The sequence below is a fragment of the Condylura cristata genome, unplaced genomic scaffold, assembly GCF_000260355.1.
Source record: "Condylura cristata isolate star-nosed mole 26May11 unplaced genomic scaffold, ConCri1.0 scaffold00024, whole genome shotgun sequence".
NCBI lineage: Eukaryota > Metazoa > Chordata > Mammalia > Eulipotyphla > Talpidae > Condylura > Condylura cristata.
The window spans coordinates 33733796-33749800 of NW_004567125.1; the positions used below are offsets into that span (position 1 = coordinate 33733796).

The 16005-nt window shown below is 52.7% G+C and overlaps 3 protein-coding genes across 6 annotated transcripts; 2 read left to right on the top strand and 1 right to left on the bottom strand.

Moving 5' to 3' along the window:
• Positions 1-2: 2 nt before the first annotated feature.
• Positions 3-2145, top strand: SAMD1 (sterile alpha motif domain containing 1; the record flags this gene model as incomplete). The annotated part of the gene is made up of 5 exons (XM_004688238.2): positions 3-233; positions 661-955; positions 1045-1141; positions 1239-1350; positions 1425-2145. Coding segments are annotated over 5 exons (894 nt in total), but the record flags the coding sequence as incomplete, so codon positions are not given.
• Positions 2146-3229: 1084 nt separating this feature from the next.
• LOC101630609 (chromosome unknown open reading frame, human C19orf67) lies at positions 3230-7028 on the top strand. The gene is made up of 6 exons (XM_004688690.2): positions 3230-3564; positions 4234-4378; positions 4504-4604; positions 4717-4902; positions 6071-6205; positions 6645-7028. The coding sequence occupies exons 1-6, from the start codon at positions 3230-3232 to the stop codon at positions 6817-6819; spliced, it is 1077 nt and encodes a 358-aa protein (XP_004688747.1). The 3' UTR covers positions 6820-7028.
• A 3189-nt stretch (positions 7029-10217) lies between these two features.
• On the bottom strand, positions 10218-14533 carry LOC101630837. 4 transcript variants are annotated; one of them, XM_004688691.2, is made up of 3 exons: positions 11442-14533; positions 10848-10921; positions 10218-10584 (listed from the first exon to the last, which is right to left on the bottom strand). In XM_004688691.2, the coding sequence occupies exons 1-3, from the start codon at positions 11977-11979 to the stop codon at positions 10567-10569; spliced, it is 630 nt and encodes a 209-aa protein (XP_004688748.1). In that variant the 5' UTR covers positions 11980-14533; the 3' UTR covers positions 10218-10566. The 4 variants fall into 4 exon arrangements, 2 of the variants coding, with proteins under 2 accessions (XP_004688748.1, XP_012584747.1); XM_012729293.1 differs by having other exon boundaries at positions 10848-10969; XR_001145766.1 differs by having other exon boundaries at positions 10561-10584; positions 10848-10985.
• Between the last annotated feature and the right edge of the window lie 1472 nt (positions 14534-16005).

A 16005-nucleotide genomic window follows, 5' to 3' on the forward strand; every position in this document is an offset into this window, starting at 1 on the left:
GGACCGGCGGCCCGGCGCGGCCCGTGAGCCTGCGGGAAGTCGTGCGCTACCTCGGGGGCAGCGGCGGCACTAGCGGCCGCCTAACCCGCGGCCGCGTGCAGGGTCTGCTGGAAGAGGAGGCAGCGGCGCGGGGCCGCCTGGAGCGCACTCGCCTCGGAGCGCTTGCGCTGCCCCGCGGGGACAGGCCCGGACGGGCGCCGCCCGCTGCCAGCTCCCGCGCGTCGCGGAGCAAGGTGAGCGCGCCGGGGAGGGAGGGTGTCGCGCGATGGGCAGGTGCGGGTGAAGTTGGTGGCGGGGTGGGGGGAGCGAGAATGGGAGTGGGGGCGCGCGAGTCCTCAGGGGCTTTGCGCGTCTTCCCTGGGGGCTCAGCGCGTGATGACCTTGGCAAGTGACTTAATCTTTTTTGAGACTCAGTTTACTCCCCTGTAAAACGGGATTTAATAACAGTAGCGACCCCTTGGGGTTGTTGAGCGAGTTTAGTGAGATTTGGCTACCAAGGGCTTTATTAACACAGAGCTTGGCACAGAGTGAATGCTTAAAAGTTAGTCCGTGGTGTTCTTAAAGGCCACATTAAACATACACCATTTGGGTTTGGATCCCAGGGAGTGGACTCAGAGCCAGAACAACTACTTAACCCTGTGTGCCTTTCTCTGTTACCAGAGAGGTGGAGAAGAGCCAGTGCTTGAGAAAGAAGAGGAGGAAGATGATGATGAAGAAGAAGATGATGAAGACGATGTGTCTGAGGGCTCTGAAGTGCCAGAAAGTGACCGCCCTGCAGGTGCGCAGCACCACCAGCTTAATGGCGAGCGGGGCCCTCAGATTGCCAAGGAGAAGATTAAGGAGTGGACACCCTGTGGACCCCACCAGGGCCAGGATGAAGGTCGAGGGCCAGCACCAGGCAGTGGCACCCGCCAAGTCTTTTCCATGGCCGGCATGAATAAGGAGGGGGGATCAGGTAAGGATCCCTCTGGATAGGAGAGGATGCCTGTGGGGAAGAAACAAACCCTAAGATGAATCCACAGGCGTATGCTTTTTCTTTACCAGCCTCTGCTGCCACTGGGCCAGACTCCCCATCCCCCGTGCCTTTGCCCCCAGGAAAACCAGCCCTGCCTGGGGCTGATGGGACCCCCTTTGGCTGTCCGTAAGTTGGGGTGTTTGAATATGGGGGTGCTGCCCATGTATATGTAACAGAATCATAGAGGCATCACTGCTCTCTGGTTCCCTCTGTCCTGACACAGTTCGGGGCGTAAGGAAAAGCCAGCAGACCCTGTAGAGTGGACAGTGATGGATGTGGTAGAGTACTTCACCGAGGCAGGCTTCCCTGAGCAAGCAACAGCTTTCCAAGAGCAGGTGAGTTCTCACCCCATTGAAAACAAGGGTCTCAGTGGACTCTGCTCTGACACTGTGCTCTCTGTCCTACCCAGGAAATCGATGGCAAGTCACTGTTGCTCATGCAGCGCACAGATGTGCTGACAGGGCTGTCCATCCGTCTGGGCCCAGCCCTGAAAATCTACGAGCACCACATCAAGGTGCTACAGCAAGGCCACTTTGAGGATGATGACCCTGATGGCTTTCTAGGCTGAATGTCCAGCTGTGCCCCTGCCCCAGCCCATTCTAGCCCCCCGTCTCACTCAAGACCCCCAGAATCCAGGAACTGGATGGGGGCACCCTCTGCGCCCTCGTAACGGATTCTAGTGAGGGGGGGTACCTCTCCTTACTCATCTCTTACCTATGTCTCCCCAACACACCGTACATCCTGTGCTCCATGATGGAGTGTGGGGTGGCACAGGGTCTACTCATTTTATCCCAGGAGGCCAACCCTACCCCCACTCTGTCCAGGACATTTTTGAAAAGAAAAAAAAAGTGGGGGCTTTCCATCTACCTAAATCCTTTTCAGTTCAGCCAGATGTTTCCTATATAAATGTTTTGTTCCGCCTGTTCATTTTGGTGGGTGGCCTTTCCCCCCTCCTCCTCACCCTTATCCCTCCCCATTCTGCCCCTGGCCTGCAGCCCCTGGAAACAGCTGGGGTTGGGTACCAGGGTATTCCCTCCTCCTCCTCCTCCCCTTCTTTATGTTGGTTGTCCCTCCAGCTGGCTGTATTGCTTTTTAATATTGCATCAGAAGTTTTTTAAATAAAGTTTTAAAGAAAAGAAAAAAATAATGAGTTCATTTTATGAATGGAGTGGGGGAAGGGTGTCAACCTCCTGGAAGGCTACAGGGTTGGGACAGGTAGTGTTTGAGGCTATTTCCACCTATTATAGTAACTGCTTCAGGAGAGCAGGAATATTTGCTTAGTTCTGTCATCTCCACCAGGCCCACAAAAACAATGGGTGGACATAGTAGGTGCTCAAATACTTAAATCCTTCAAACATTTTTTGGATGCTCTCAGCAGCCCATTGAGGCAGCTCACAATGACCCACTTTACAGACATGGCAACAGGCTCAGTACAGCAAAGATCTTCAGGGTGAGTTCTGACACCTGCTCTACTCAGCTTCCAAATACAATTAGGTATTTAGTTTAGTTTACATGCTACAAAGAATCCAGTCTACAACTGCTGGGGTCAGAGGTCTTTTCTGTGCCCTGGTAAATCTCCAGGGCCCAAGCGTCCTCCATAAAAGAAACAAGGGATTGGATAGCTGATGACATCATGGGATGGGAAAATACTTTCTAGTGAAGATTTTTATTGTTATTAGTAATAGTGATAATTACTACATCACACATCCCTGTTAAGTTCTACTGCAGTTTCTCCATTAGTTTTTAAATATATACAGATTCCGGGGTCTGGGAGTTTAATACTACGAAGGGGACTGGTGACGTCCTCTCTACCTGCGCACCAGGGTTTGGACAAGCGGTGGAGAGCCTTTCTCCCTAGGAAACCACCTCAGAGAGAGGACACCAGGGTGGCCTCACAGAGCGGCCTAGGTCGCCGCTGGGAACGCGTGCCCCACGCCCGACTTCAGGAGCGCGCGTGTGCGCGGGGCCCCGCGGGCGCGCGGCGCGCACTAGAGCAGAGCGCCCCTCCCGCGTGTTGAAATTCAAATGAGGCGAACTCCCTCCGAGCGGCGCGGTGCGGGCTGAGGTCTAGGCGCGGGTGAGTAGGCTGGAACCGCGCTCCCGGGCCGGGTTAGTCTGAGATTCCCGGGGAGGGGTCGAACCTGCGACCGGGGTGAACTGCCGGGGCTTGAAGAGCTCGGGTGTCCGCCTCCTCCACCCCCGCCACCCCCTCCCATGGCTAGCGAGCAGTGGTTTGTGGAGCCGCTTCCGTCCGGCCCTGGGAAAACGCCACCCCTGGACGACTTGGAACCTGGGGCACAGCCCTGCGGAGACCACTCTTGGTCGACGCCGCCTGGCCGACTTGGGGATCTACCGGAGACGGAGCCTGGGGACTCCCAGGGACTACTGCTGGCGCCGCCCACCTCCACGCCTTCCCCTGGGCCTCTAGCCCTGGGCTCTGGGCCCGCCCCTCCTCGCCTACCCTTGGACACCATGTTCAGCCCCATCACCGAACAGCTCCGCTACCTGCTCAAGAAGGCCGATGATTTCCAGAGCTACTTAATCTACAGGTGCTTCTGGATGGGGTCCTGGGTCCCCGTGAGGATGGAAGCAGACAACAGGGTGACAAGATGGGTGGTACACCAGAGTCACAAAATTTAAAAACATTTGAAGCCAGAGACAGTTAATGAAGCCAGCTGATTAGGAACCCAACTTTTAAAAAGAATGAGGACTGTATGGAATCTGGGAGCACCTCTTCTTATGTGGGTCTCTGTATTGCCAAATCTCTAGGACCTTTTTGCTCCCAGTCTTTTAACTGTTAGTTTAGGTTTTAACCTGGCGGCGGGACTGGGGTGGAGAGGGGGCAACTAAGCAAAACCTATTTGAGCCAGATCTAACCTTCTGGCTAGCAGTTTGATACCCCCTAAGATTAATGTGATTCCCAGCTCAGGGAATAAAGAATAGAAATTTTCACATTTCAGTGTCTATCGGAATCTCTTTGGAGGCTGTTTAAATCCTATCTTTCTGGGATCCACCCTGCAGGGAATTCTGGGTCAAAGTTGTTTGTGGGACTCAGGTGTTAGTATTTTAACAAGTGTTCCAAATGGTTTTGATGAGGGTGGTCCTGGTAAGGCCTGGCACTGGAGGATTTTGTAATGGGCAGGGGGATCCAGGGCAGGGAGACTAGGTGAAATAAACGGGGATGGAGGACTCCAAGCAAAGGCTTCCTTCTCCTTCAGCAGGGACAGAGTGCAGAAGGAACAGCTGGCAAAGGCCATGCCCACGTTCTTACAGATGTGTGAGCCCTACTTCTTATACCTGGAGGCAGCTGCTCGGAGTGTGCCCCCCATCTATGGAGCCCTGCAGGAACTTGTCCGAAAGGGGGTGTGTGAACAAGTTCCCTAGACCCCGTGACCCTTTCTCCATCCCTCAGTCTTCCCCTAAGACTAGTAAGGTAAGGGGAGGACTCCTGGAAGCCAGCTAATCTTACTATGCCTTCTTCCATGCAGCTGTTGGAGATCTCCCAACAGCTGACTCTGCGCCTGGAACAGCTGGTCCTCATGTATGCCTCCTTTGGGTTTGTGGGCTTGGAAGAGACTGACCCCCTGAGGTAAACACACACACACACACACACACACACAACTGGTTAGGAGACTGGGATTAGAGGGGAGGAATGGTAACATCCAGGACCCAGTATTCCCCACTTGCCCATCTCTTGCCAGCATTTCCTGCTTCTTCTGCGGGAGGTTCTCCATCAGTCCTTCCCATGAGGTGTCCATCTTCAGATACTGTGCCCCTGCAGCCTACACTGCCAGCCGCTTCCCCCGCTACCTTTATAAGAAGATGCGCTGGAACCTGGAAACTACCCCAGAGCCCAACGGTCGAGGGCAAGATTCCCATGTGGATTAGTGAGTCTTCCCCTCCCTATGTGGAGAACAAATACCACTAAAGTGTGGACAAGTAATCAGGAAACTAGGAAACTTTGAAAGGCCATCCTCACTTTTTCTCCATTCATTCATTGCATCTTTACCTTTAAAAGAATATCCTCCCCTCAAAACAAAAGCGCTCCTTTTAAAGGTAGGCTAGTAGGGCCCTCCCTGGTGGCGCAGTAGGTTAAACCGCAGCACTAGGAGACTAAGGCCATTTCAGCATGAGTTCGATCCCCCATCCCGGAGGTGACCCACATGGCATGGCAGACCTCTCCTGGCCCGCTTGCTGCTCCCCTTAGAGAGTACCTCATCTGTAGACCTGTTCTGCTCCCCACTCTGTTTCTGGTGAAGCCTCTCACTCCCCCTGGACCTCTGGCTTATACTCCAGTTCTGTATGCATAATAAATAAATATTAAAAAAAAAAAGTAGGCTAGTAGGAGGAAGGCATCACTATTCAATATTCAGTGAAGTCGGTCCCTGAGAACCGGAGGGCAACTCCTGGTGAATTTCACCTACCCTCCAAAAGAAAAACTCAACAGAAAACTAGAAACATGACCATTTTTTTTTAAAGATTTATTTATTAATGCATATAAGAACTAGGGTGTAGGCCAGAGTTGGGGGCTGTGAGAGGGTTCACCAAAGACAGTGGGGGGGCAGACCAGGCAGATCCACTGAAATACACCGCTGAGGGGAGCAGCAGATGATACTGGAGAGGTCTGCTGTGCCCTATGGGTCAACTCCCTGGCCAGATTGAACTCAGGCTGCAGTGGCTGGCAGTATCTTGATAGCTCTGTGTCTTTAACCCCTATACCACCAGGGAAGCCCAACAATGACCACTCTTTAAAAAAAAAAAGTTTATTTATTTATGCATACAGAACTAGGGTATGGGCCAGACAGTGAGAGGGTTCACCAGAGACAGAGTGGGGAGCAGAACAGGCAGATTGACAAAGTACACTGCTGAGGGGGACAGCAGGAGTGTCAGGAGAAGTCTTCTGCGCCCTGTGTATCACTTCCAGGGCTGGGGATTGAACTCCAAACTCAAATTGAGGTGGCTGTAGCTCCCTTGCAGTGCTACACTTTAACCCTTTGTGCCACCTGGGAGAGTCCCAATATGACCACTCTTAATTGCTACCTCTTCCCTTCCCAGCTACTTCCTGTGTTATAGAGATACATGGGAGGACACAGGCAAGAGTCCAGCTAATTCATGCCCTCAGATTCAGAAGCTGTGGTCCATTGGCAGATGGGTACCCCTCGGACCCAGTGAGGATGACCTTTATTCATGGTAGGAACTAGGGCAATGGCTAGGTGGGTGTGGACTCTGGAGGGAGGAGCAGAACCCCACCAAAGATCACTTAGTACCCCTACACTACTGTTTCCTTTGGTAATAACGACAGCATTTGACTGTGCCCAGCAAAATGCTTTATGTAGATTCATGTAACAATCTACTGAGGTCTATACTACTGGTCCCATTTTTGCAAAAGAAGCAGATGTTCAGAGAGATATAGTTACCTGCCCAAAGACATACATAGCCAGGTTAAAGTTACCCTCCCAAGCCATTATCCTTTAGGTTTTTCAGCAACAAGGAAGCAACTTTCTCCCAGGGTTTTTCCCACCCCCAGCAGAAACAAAGCTGCTTTCTGCCAGTCTCTCCCTCAAGGGGCGGGGCGCTCACGTCCAGCAAGGGGCGCTCACATCCAGGCCTGTCTGTCCCTGCTTCCCAGGATTTTGTGCCCGCAGCCGCCTGGGGACTATCAGCAACTCCTGACCATCGGCTTCGAGGAGCCGTCGCACATGCTGGCCACCGACCTACTGGTGCAGATCCTCACGGGCCAGACAGGCCCGGCCCGGCCGCCTAGCGCAGCAGGGTCAGCGGCGTGGGCCGCGCAGGGGTCTTGAACCTGTAAAGAGAAGGGTGGGAGCCAGGGCTTGACAGTTCCAAACTCCAGCCCGGGATAGCCTGGGAGGGGCTCACTCATTTTCCTACTACTGTTCGGTCTCGCGTTCCAAGGGGTCAGGCCAAGCTCACCTGTTTGCACCTACTTCGGGCCGGCCACAGGGCCCTGCGCGTGGACGCCAACAGTTTTATGTTAAATAAAAGAGAGAGGTCACCGGCTTAGCCTCCGCTCCGAGCGCGGCACCCCACCCCTTGGGAGGGGTCGCCCCGCCCACCCGCGCGGCCCTCTGGGAATTGTAGTCTCTGGAAAGCAAAAGTGAAGCTACGGGTCTGCGGACGAGAGCTTGGGGCATGCGCACAGTTTCACATGAAGCAAAAAGGGAAGTAACGGCTCCTGTCAACAACCGGAACCCAGAAAACCGCAAGTTTCGGCTAGCCGGGAAATACAACGCCCACTAGGGTGAAGGAGCCCGGTGCCACACCCACTCCCATATTTTGACCCGGAAATGACTTATTGGTAGCCTAAAAGACTCTATTTCCCGTCGTGCCCCGAGAACCGGCAGGCAATCAGTTTCCTAAAAACGGAAGTCGCTTATTTCTCTAGCTGCATTCGGGTGTTGAAGCCCGCAGGTCGTAGCACCCCGAGGGGTGTCCCGAACACGGGTAGTATGGGCGAGCCAGAAGGAACTCCAATTTGGGATCGCTAAGCCTCACCTCTACCTTGGATTGGAGAGGAGATCCGAGTTGAGAGAACTCACCTGACCAAAGATACGGTGAGCAGGTGTTGAGATTCCGATCCGAATTGGGTCCTTTTGATTGCCTGTGGTTCTTTGAGAGGGAGGGGTAATTGTCCTTCCGACTCGGATGTCATTCGTCTATGAGTTAGCTCCTTTAAAGTAAGCCTTTTTTGCTCCCCCTTGTCATTTTCAGAGTCTGAGAACCCTCGATGCAAAGCACTCACTTACTTAGCTAATATCTTTGTCACATAGTATAGTGTGGTAAACCTCAGTTTACAGATGAAGAAAAACGGATGTGAAAGATGACGTGAATCAGGATTGGACCCCAAAACCCTTGCTGTTTCAAGGGTAGAGGATGCCTATGATCACAGTTTCTGAGTGCATCAAGGATTATTTTAGTCTACATCTCAGGTCTCAATGAATTCAAGATGGTTCTGAGCTGAAGCTCCCTAATACTGATTCGAGATAGCCCCTGTGACCTCTTGTTTCTCCTCTTTCTCTCTCTACGACTCTCTAGAGAAGTAGACTAGACCAGCCTGATAGATTAAAGTGAGCCACAAGTGTGAGTCACATGTAATTTCAAATTTTCCTAGTAGTCAAAAAATTTTTTAAAGATTTATTTATTCACACAGAACTGGGGTACAGGCCAGAGGTGCAGGGGCAGTGAGAGGATCCACCAGAGACAGAGTGGGAGGCAGAACAGGTAGATCGACGAGGCACACTGCTGAGGGGAGCAGCCGGCGGGTCAGGAGAGGTCTGCCGCACCTTGTGGATCACCTTCGGGTTGGGCAGGGATCGAACTCATGCGGAAGTGGCTTTAGCTTCTTAGTGCCGTGCTATAACCCGCCGCGCCAACACGTAGGGTGCCTACTAGTCAATTTTTAAGGCTAATCTTAGTGACAACTTAACCCAATAGATCCAAAATATTTCAACACATAATCAATGTCAGAAATTATCGAGATTATCCTCCCTCCTTTTTTGGTATTAAGTCTTCTAAATCTGGTTTGCATTTTACCCTTACAGCACATCTCAATTTGGATGATCACATGACAACTTTAGACCATCTCCCTTTAGACAAATCCTACAGGCCACTTAATGTTTCTGTGAGGTAGTGGCAGTACTAATAGAGGGAAGAAATAAGGCTGGATCCTATTGAGTACTGTCTTCATCAGTGACTTTCAAACTTGCATATCTCAGAATCAAGTGGAGGATTTGTTTATTGAGTCTGGGATGCAACCCAAGAATGTGTATTTCTAACAAGTTTCTAAACAATGTTGATAATAGTGGTCCAGGAACCACACTTTGAGAACTACTAGCCTCAAAACTCGGCCTCGTGCCAGAATTACCTGGAGTATTCTCAAAAATACCAATGCCAAGGCTCCACAGATTCTGATGTACTTGGCATAAGGGTGCCTCAAGTGATTTTAATATACAGAAAAATTGAGAACACTGAAACAGTCTAGTCAACTCTTTACATGGCTTAATTCTTAGCTTCCTGGTGGGGAATTAAGAACAGACTCTGGTGGTTTTCATTCTCCACCTTGGCATCCCCTTCCCCCACCCTCTTTCTTTCCAGACCTCCCAGAGTTAAGGGCAAATGTGTGATCAGTGTGCTGGTGAAAAGGTTGAGTCTTGAGCTGAGCTGCTCTTGGGATACAATGTTGCTGTACAGGCATTCTTCCATCCTACCTAGACATCTGCTGTCCCTATGCAACTTCAGAGCTGTTGCTAAGGCAGGGCATTCAGAAGCAGACACATCCAATTCAAATTGTGATTTTAAATGATCCGGGATCTCAATCATTTCTGGGTCTCAATGTGTCTTTAAGAAGCGGTTGTTCTAAAAACACAGCATATAGCTAACCACAAAGACAAAGCTGTACAACTTAGGGTGTTCGTAGACCCTCTTGAATTCTGTCAGCAGGCATTTGAAACCCTTGTGACAGAGAAAAATTAAGAAGGGTTTGTCAATTGACAGCCATAAGCTCTATTGCAAACAGGTGTTTGCTGTCACCTTTCTGAGTTTACCCCCCCCCCTTAAAAAGTTTTCTAAATAGTAACAATTATTTAAGGTTCAGTAGATTTTTAAGAGCTGGGTTTCCACTGCTCTGGGAAAGCAGAAGCTCTGAAACCATACAGGCCCTTCATCCATAACACTGGTTGGAAGAATACCTACCTGCCTATTGTAAAGAAGCATTTGTTTTCTAACACACCCCCATCTTGTTCCTTAGTATTTGCCTGGCACTCTAGGCATTTGAGGTCTGCAATTTCTTTGTATGTCCTGTCAAGGAGCTTGTTGTACTCTCACCACTATCTTTTGCTATTTGTTGTAGCTATTGTTTACCTCCAAGGGGCAAGAACGACTTCTTATTGCTCCCGTCTACTCAGTGGCCAGCGCGGGGCACACTGTTGGCACGAATAAATGTTGACAAAGTCTGACGGGAGAGGACATGAGCTCATTCGTCCGAAATTCGCAGTTCGCGCCCTTGCCACCAGGAGGCAGTAGGGACCCAGGCCCAGCCCACTGGGGAAGACGGCAAACCTGGAACTAGGCGTTAAGCGCATTCTGACTTCCTGGCCTGCGCTCCGTCTGCAACAACTTACTGCTCACCTCATTCCCACCCATTCCCCAAATGATGACCACCCTGAAGAAATCAGTCTGCACTGCCCAGAAAGAAGGGGCTTTATTGAGAGAGGGGTAACAAGTGAGGCGGGGACCACTCTACCCCCCACCCCGCCTTCTTAACAGTCAACGCAGGAGGGAGAGCCTGGTTTGATTTGCAGTTATAAGTGGAATGGACAGTTTCACTGGCAGTGTTATCAGTGGTGGTGTTTCCCAATGGGGACCGACGGTTTTATAGAAGAGACTGGTCAATTTTACAAAAATCAGATTCAAGGATGGTTGATTTCATCTTCCCTGGCCGTCCGGAGGGTACTCCTGGGCGCTCTTGCCTGGGAGGCACATTCTGAAGGGCACATTCATTCAGGTTGGGGAGACACAAGTCTGCTCGAATCTCAAGGTTTCCGCTCGTCCTGAGGAGAGGTGCAGACCAGAGGCCCGCTCAGATACTCGCGCACCTTGGGTAGAAACACTCAGGCACAGGGCAGGGCGATTTAGGCTCAGAACCGCGGCCTTATCGCGTCCGGAGAGTTTCCCAGACACAAATGACTTCCCAGGGGGCGCAAGAGTTCATTTTCTCCGGCCTAGGGTTCTGGCCCCCCCCCCCATTGGGTGGGGGTGAGATGGGGATGACAAACGCCGGGGTAGTCGGGGGTGGGGGAAAAGGGGTTCCCACCTGCTCCAGGCCGTTCTCCGCGGCCCTTCTGCGAGGAGGCCAGATCACCGCCAGCTTTCCGTCGCCCCTGCACGCTTCCGGGGAAGGAGCGCTCAGCCGGGATTGCCCCTCCTTCTTACCAGCTGGTGGCGGCTGTGACTAAGGAGGCCGGCCAAGCCCCTTAAACACACACAAACACTGACACACACACCCCTCTCCCTTGGAGGGCCTCCATTCCAAGGGAGGAACCCGAGGTTGGAAGGTGAACCGAGAGGGGAAGAGTCTGAAAATTCAGAGGGATGATCCAGGAGTGCCAGAACCCAGGGAGGGTTCCCCAGAATCCAGCAAGGACATCTAGAACCCGCCCTCCCACACGAGCCTAGGTGGGGTGGATCTGGGAGCAAACCACTGTGGGGGGTGGGGTGGGGACTGGAGCACAAAGAGTGGATTGCCCAGAAGGGCTGGGCAAGAAACGGAGAGTTGGGGCGGGGGCAAGGGGGGTGTTTCAGGAGCTGAGTGCCAGGGAAACCTTAAGAATGAAGGGGCTAGCGGGAGTTGGGCAGTCGGTGAGTTGGAGCCCTGGGTGTCCCCTATGTTGGGGCTCGCATGGCTTACCCGTTAGGCTCGGAGCCGGCTCCTTGAACTCGGCGGTGCCATAGACGCTGAGCCGCTGGCGCTGCAGCTCCAATTCGCGCTCCTGCACCTCACGAACCTCCTGCTCCAGTAGTGACCGCGCAATGGGCGGCGGAGCCCGAGCGAGCACCGGGTGCCGACCCTGCACTGCCAAGCGAGGCTGGCCTCCTGACTCTGTCTTCTGTTGCGGGCTAGCGCCACACGCGCCAGCGGCCTCGAAGAAGCGCTTAAGCTCGCCCAGCCGCTGCGGCTGCGGCGGCTGCTCTGGGACAGCCCGACGCACTAGTGCCGCCTGCCGGTGGGCCTCCCGCTCGATGTCTCTTTGCATTTGTGCGCCCGCACGCGCGCGCTCCAAAGCGCGCGGGAGCGCGGGACCCGGGCCCGGCTGGGTGAGCACGGGTCGCACGCGCAGCTCGACGAGTTCTCTGCTCGCGCGACCCGGGCTCAGTCCCCGGCTCCGGCGCAGGCTCTCCTCGCGTTCGCAGCTGCGGCGGATTTCGCGCTCAATGGGCGTCTCCATGAGCGACTCCTCTCGAAGCTGTTCTGTTGTTTCAGTGCACAAAGAAAAAGATAGGCCAGAGACTGAGGAGGAGGTCTGGGTACTCAGAGAGGGACACAGTCCCAGGACCCACGCGCTTCGCGTTTCAGATGGCGCAGGTCGTCACTACCTGGCCCAGGACTCTCAAATCCCCCAAGCGCGGACAGTCCGGTGCACTCTGCACTCTGCAGGCTAGATAGTTCAAGAACTCTGCTCTCTTTTCCGAGGGTCTCTGCGCTTTGCTCTGTGGAGGGTGCAAGAACCTCTCCGTTTGGCCCGGGGGACCTCGGTGCCCTCTGCGCCAGTATCGGGGACTTCTCTGTCTGACCCTGGGGGTTCGGGGCCCCGCTCTTGAAACGACCCCAGGATTCCGCTCTCCGGTCCAGGAGCCTCGGTGTCCAGGATTGGAAGCAGTTCACGAGCCTCGGTGCTCAGCGACGGAGTTTTGACGTCTAGAGCTGACCGTGCCCTGTGCGGCACTTGTGGCCTCAGCCGCCGCCCTTGGGATCCTAAGCTTCGGCTGCACGGGCCTCTCCTCTGACCCGCCCCTGGCCTCGTAGAACAGCCCCAAGGGGCAGGCCGGGCACCGCCTCCTGCACCTGTCCAGAGGGCTCCGGCCCCGCCCCAGCCCCGCCCACGAGGTCGGGGCTCTTTGGTCACCAGATTTCGTCCACAGGCTCGCCTCCTGTCAGCTCAGGACACCGGACTTACTGAAAAAAGGCTTTCCTCGATCTGGCCTGCTACCTGGGAGACTGGTCTGGGTGTCGTGTGTTCGTCCACTCTCTGGGCGCCATCCTTTCGGCCCCGTGTCCCGCGCATTAACAGACTTAGTCCCAGTCGCGCGCCGGGCTGGGATTCTGAGCCACTAGCTCTCCGGTGAGGATGGCTCCCAAAGTCATCTTTTCCAAGCCTTGTCAGCCCCGCCCAGCCAGTGCCAATCGGCGGCGACTCTCCTGGCTTCACGTTCCAACACTGCGGCACTCCGGTCCGGCTGGCGGGGGCGCCAGGAACCACCTCACGGACGCCCAGTCTCGCTCGCTAGACTTGGAGAAGCTAGAAGCCGCGCGCCGCTGCCCGCGCCCAGCTTAGAGGCAGCTTCTCCTCACCCCCTCCAGGAAAAGTTCGCCTGGCGAACGCGGCCAAACGCGCTCCCAGAGGAGGGGTTGGGGGAGGGGCTTAAAGAGTCCGCCCAGCGCGCAGCGGAGCGGCTGCGGTTGGACGGCGGTCACCTTGGGCCAGGCTTCTGGGAAGACCCACTGGAGGTCAGAGGCAAGCAGGTTTGCAGGAAAGAGCTCCCGGCTGTTCAAGGACTGAATCAATGCCCTTGTGCTAGCGACCCACCCCAGGGACATTTATCCAACTCTGTCTACCTTGGTGACCCCCCTACCTCTTCTATTCTCTTTTACTTTCTGTTGCTGCGCCCCTCCCTCTGGTCATCTTTGTGTTTCCTTCCTCTGACCCCATTTGGCCTAAATGGAATCAGGCCCACACCTAACCTGAAAGAGCCATCGGCCCTCTCCAAGGATTTTTCAGTGCTGTGAAAGAGGATAGCAATGCCAATTGGAGGTGGGAAGGGAAGTTATACTTCTGGAAAGAGTCATCTCTATAGTTGCATCCTCTCTTTACCATTCCTGTCCATCCTCTACCATGCTCAACCGAGCTCTCACTCCCACCATCCACTGAGCCTTCTCCACCCAAGGATACTGATGACCTTATTTGCTAGACTAGGTCACTGGCTCCTTTCCATCTCCTGGATGTTGGGGACAGCACCCTCTCCGGTGGTTTCCCCCCCACCGGCCATCTGTTTCACTGACACCAAGGGACTTCCCCTCTGGCTTGCATTGGTGCTACTTGATGAGAGAGAGGAGACTCAATTAGCATGGTTATCCCACATCCTCTTCCTCGAAATTGTTTCCACTGGGTCCCTTCATTCAGAAACTGAGGTGGCTGCTTTGCCCAGCGGACTCTCCCCAGAGCCAAGGGTGGTTACAGCTCCTGGCTGTTGTTATCTGGGAGTAATACTGTCACACATCACTTCTCTTTGCAAACTGTCTATTAAATTCTTATTAGTTTCTCAATTTGAGTGTACACCTCTTTCCTGTCAGCACTCACATTCTTACCAATTCTAGTCTTGTGTTTTAAACACCCTCTCTATGCTGACGTCTCCCACATTTACAGCTCTAGTGATGGCTTAGGGCTGGTAGCTACTGTCTCCTGTCTAATAGGTGTCCAGCTGAACACTTTCAAAACTGGACTCTTGGATTCCCAAACCCACTTATCTCCAGTTTGTATGGCAATTTACACATTGTGTTTTTCATGCTTAAAACTTTGGAGTTAGCCTCAATTTCTCTTTCCCTCAACCCCTTCCTCTCATTCATTCATATACTGGATTGCTGCTGGATCTGTTGGTTCTGCCTCCAAAACTTATTCTGAATTTGACCATTCCTCTCTATCCTCATTCCAACCACTTCATAACCCTTTGATGACTCCCTCATCAACTGTCTCTGGTGAATCCTCTTGCCCCCCCTGCACCTCTGGCCTGTACCACAGTTCCAGATACATAAATAAATAAATCTGTAAAAAAAATAAAATAGGGCCCTCCCTGGTGGCGCAGCGGGTTAAAGCACAGCACTAAGAAGCTAAAGCCGCTTCTGCATGAGTTCGATTCCCGCCTGCCCCGGAGGTGACCACATGGCGTGGCAGACCTCTCCTGACCCGCCCGCTGCTCCCCTCAGCAGTGTACTTCGTCAATCTGCCTGTTCTGCTCCCCACTCTGTCTCTGGTAAATCCCCTCACCACCCTGCACCTCAGGCCTGTATCCCAGTTCTGTATGTATAAATAAATATTAAAAAATAAAATAAAATAAAAGGAGCCCTCCTCTGTTAAAGCACAATAGGTTAAAACACAGCACTGTGAAGCTGTCTGAAACCATTGCAGCACAAATTCTATTCCTGGCCAAGGAGGTTACCCATATGGCACAGCAGACCTCTCCTGACTTGCCCGCTGCTCCCCTCAGCAGTGTATTTTGGTACATCTGCCTGTTCTGCTCCCCACTCTGTCTCTGGTGAATTTTCTAACCCCTGCACCTCTGGCCTGTACCCCAGTTCTACATGCATAAATAAATAAATCTTTAAAAGAAGAAGAAGAAAAATCCAAATTCCTTACCTGGAAGGGTAAGAAAGGTCCTTCTCAGATCTCATCTTCTGATACAGTTTCCCTCCTTCACTCCTCCATTCTAGACTTTCTGGTATGTTGTACTTGATACATAAACTTAAGAATGATTACTTAGGGGCTCCCCTGGTAGTACAATGGGTTAAACCACAGCACTGCAAGCTAGCCACTGCAGCTTCATTGTGAGTTCCATCTCCAGCCCCAGGAGGTGATCAGCATAGAGTGGCAGACCTCTCCTGTCTCACCAGCTGCATCCCTCAGCAGTGTACTTTGTCGATAGATCTGCCTGTTCTACTCCCCACTCTCTCTCTGGTGGTTCCTCTCACTGCTCCTGCACCTCTGGCCTGTATCCCAGTTCTAAATCTTAAAAGAAAAAAACAAAAGGAGTCCTCCCCAGTGGTACAAAGGGTTAAAACATAGCACTATGAAGCTATCTGAAGCCACTGCAGCACAAGTTCGATCTCTGACCAAGGAGGTGGCCCATATGGCGTGGCAGACCTCTCCTAACTTACCCGCTGCTCCCCTCAGCAGTGTACTTTGTCCATATGTTCCGGTCCTCACTCTCTCTGGTGAATCCTTTTACCTCCTCTGTACCTCTGGCCTGTACCCCAGTTCTGTATGCATAAATAAACAAATCTTAAAAAACAAAGAATGATTATTTAACAACATGTATCAGATGTGTGAATAAAGACATATACTTGGAAATTGCAGTTGAGTTTGAGAGGTAGGTGCCATTAAAAGAAAACAATCCTGGAAAAAAAAAAGAAAGAAAGAAAACAATCCTGGCCCTCCCTGATGGTGCAGCAGGTTAAAGCACAGCACTAAGAAGCTAAAGCC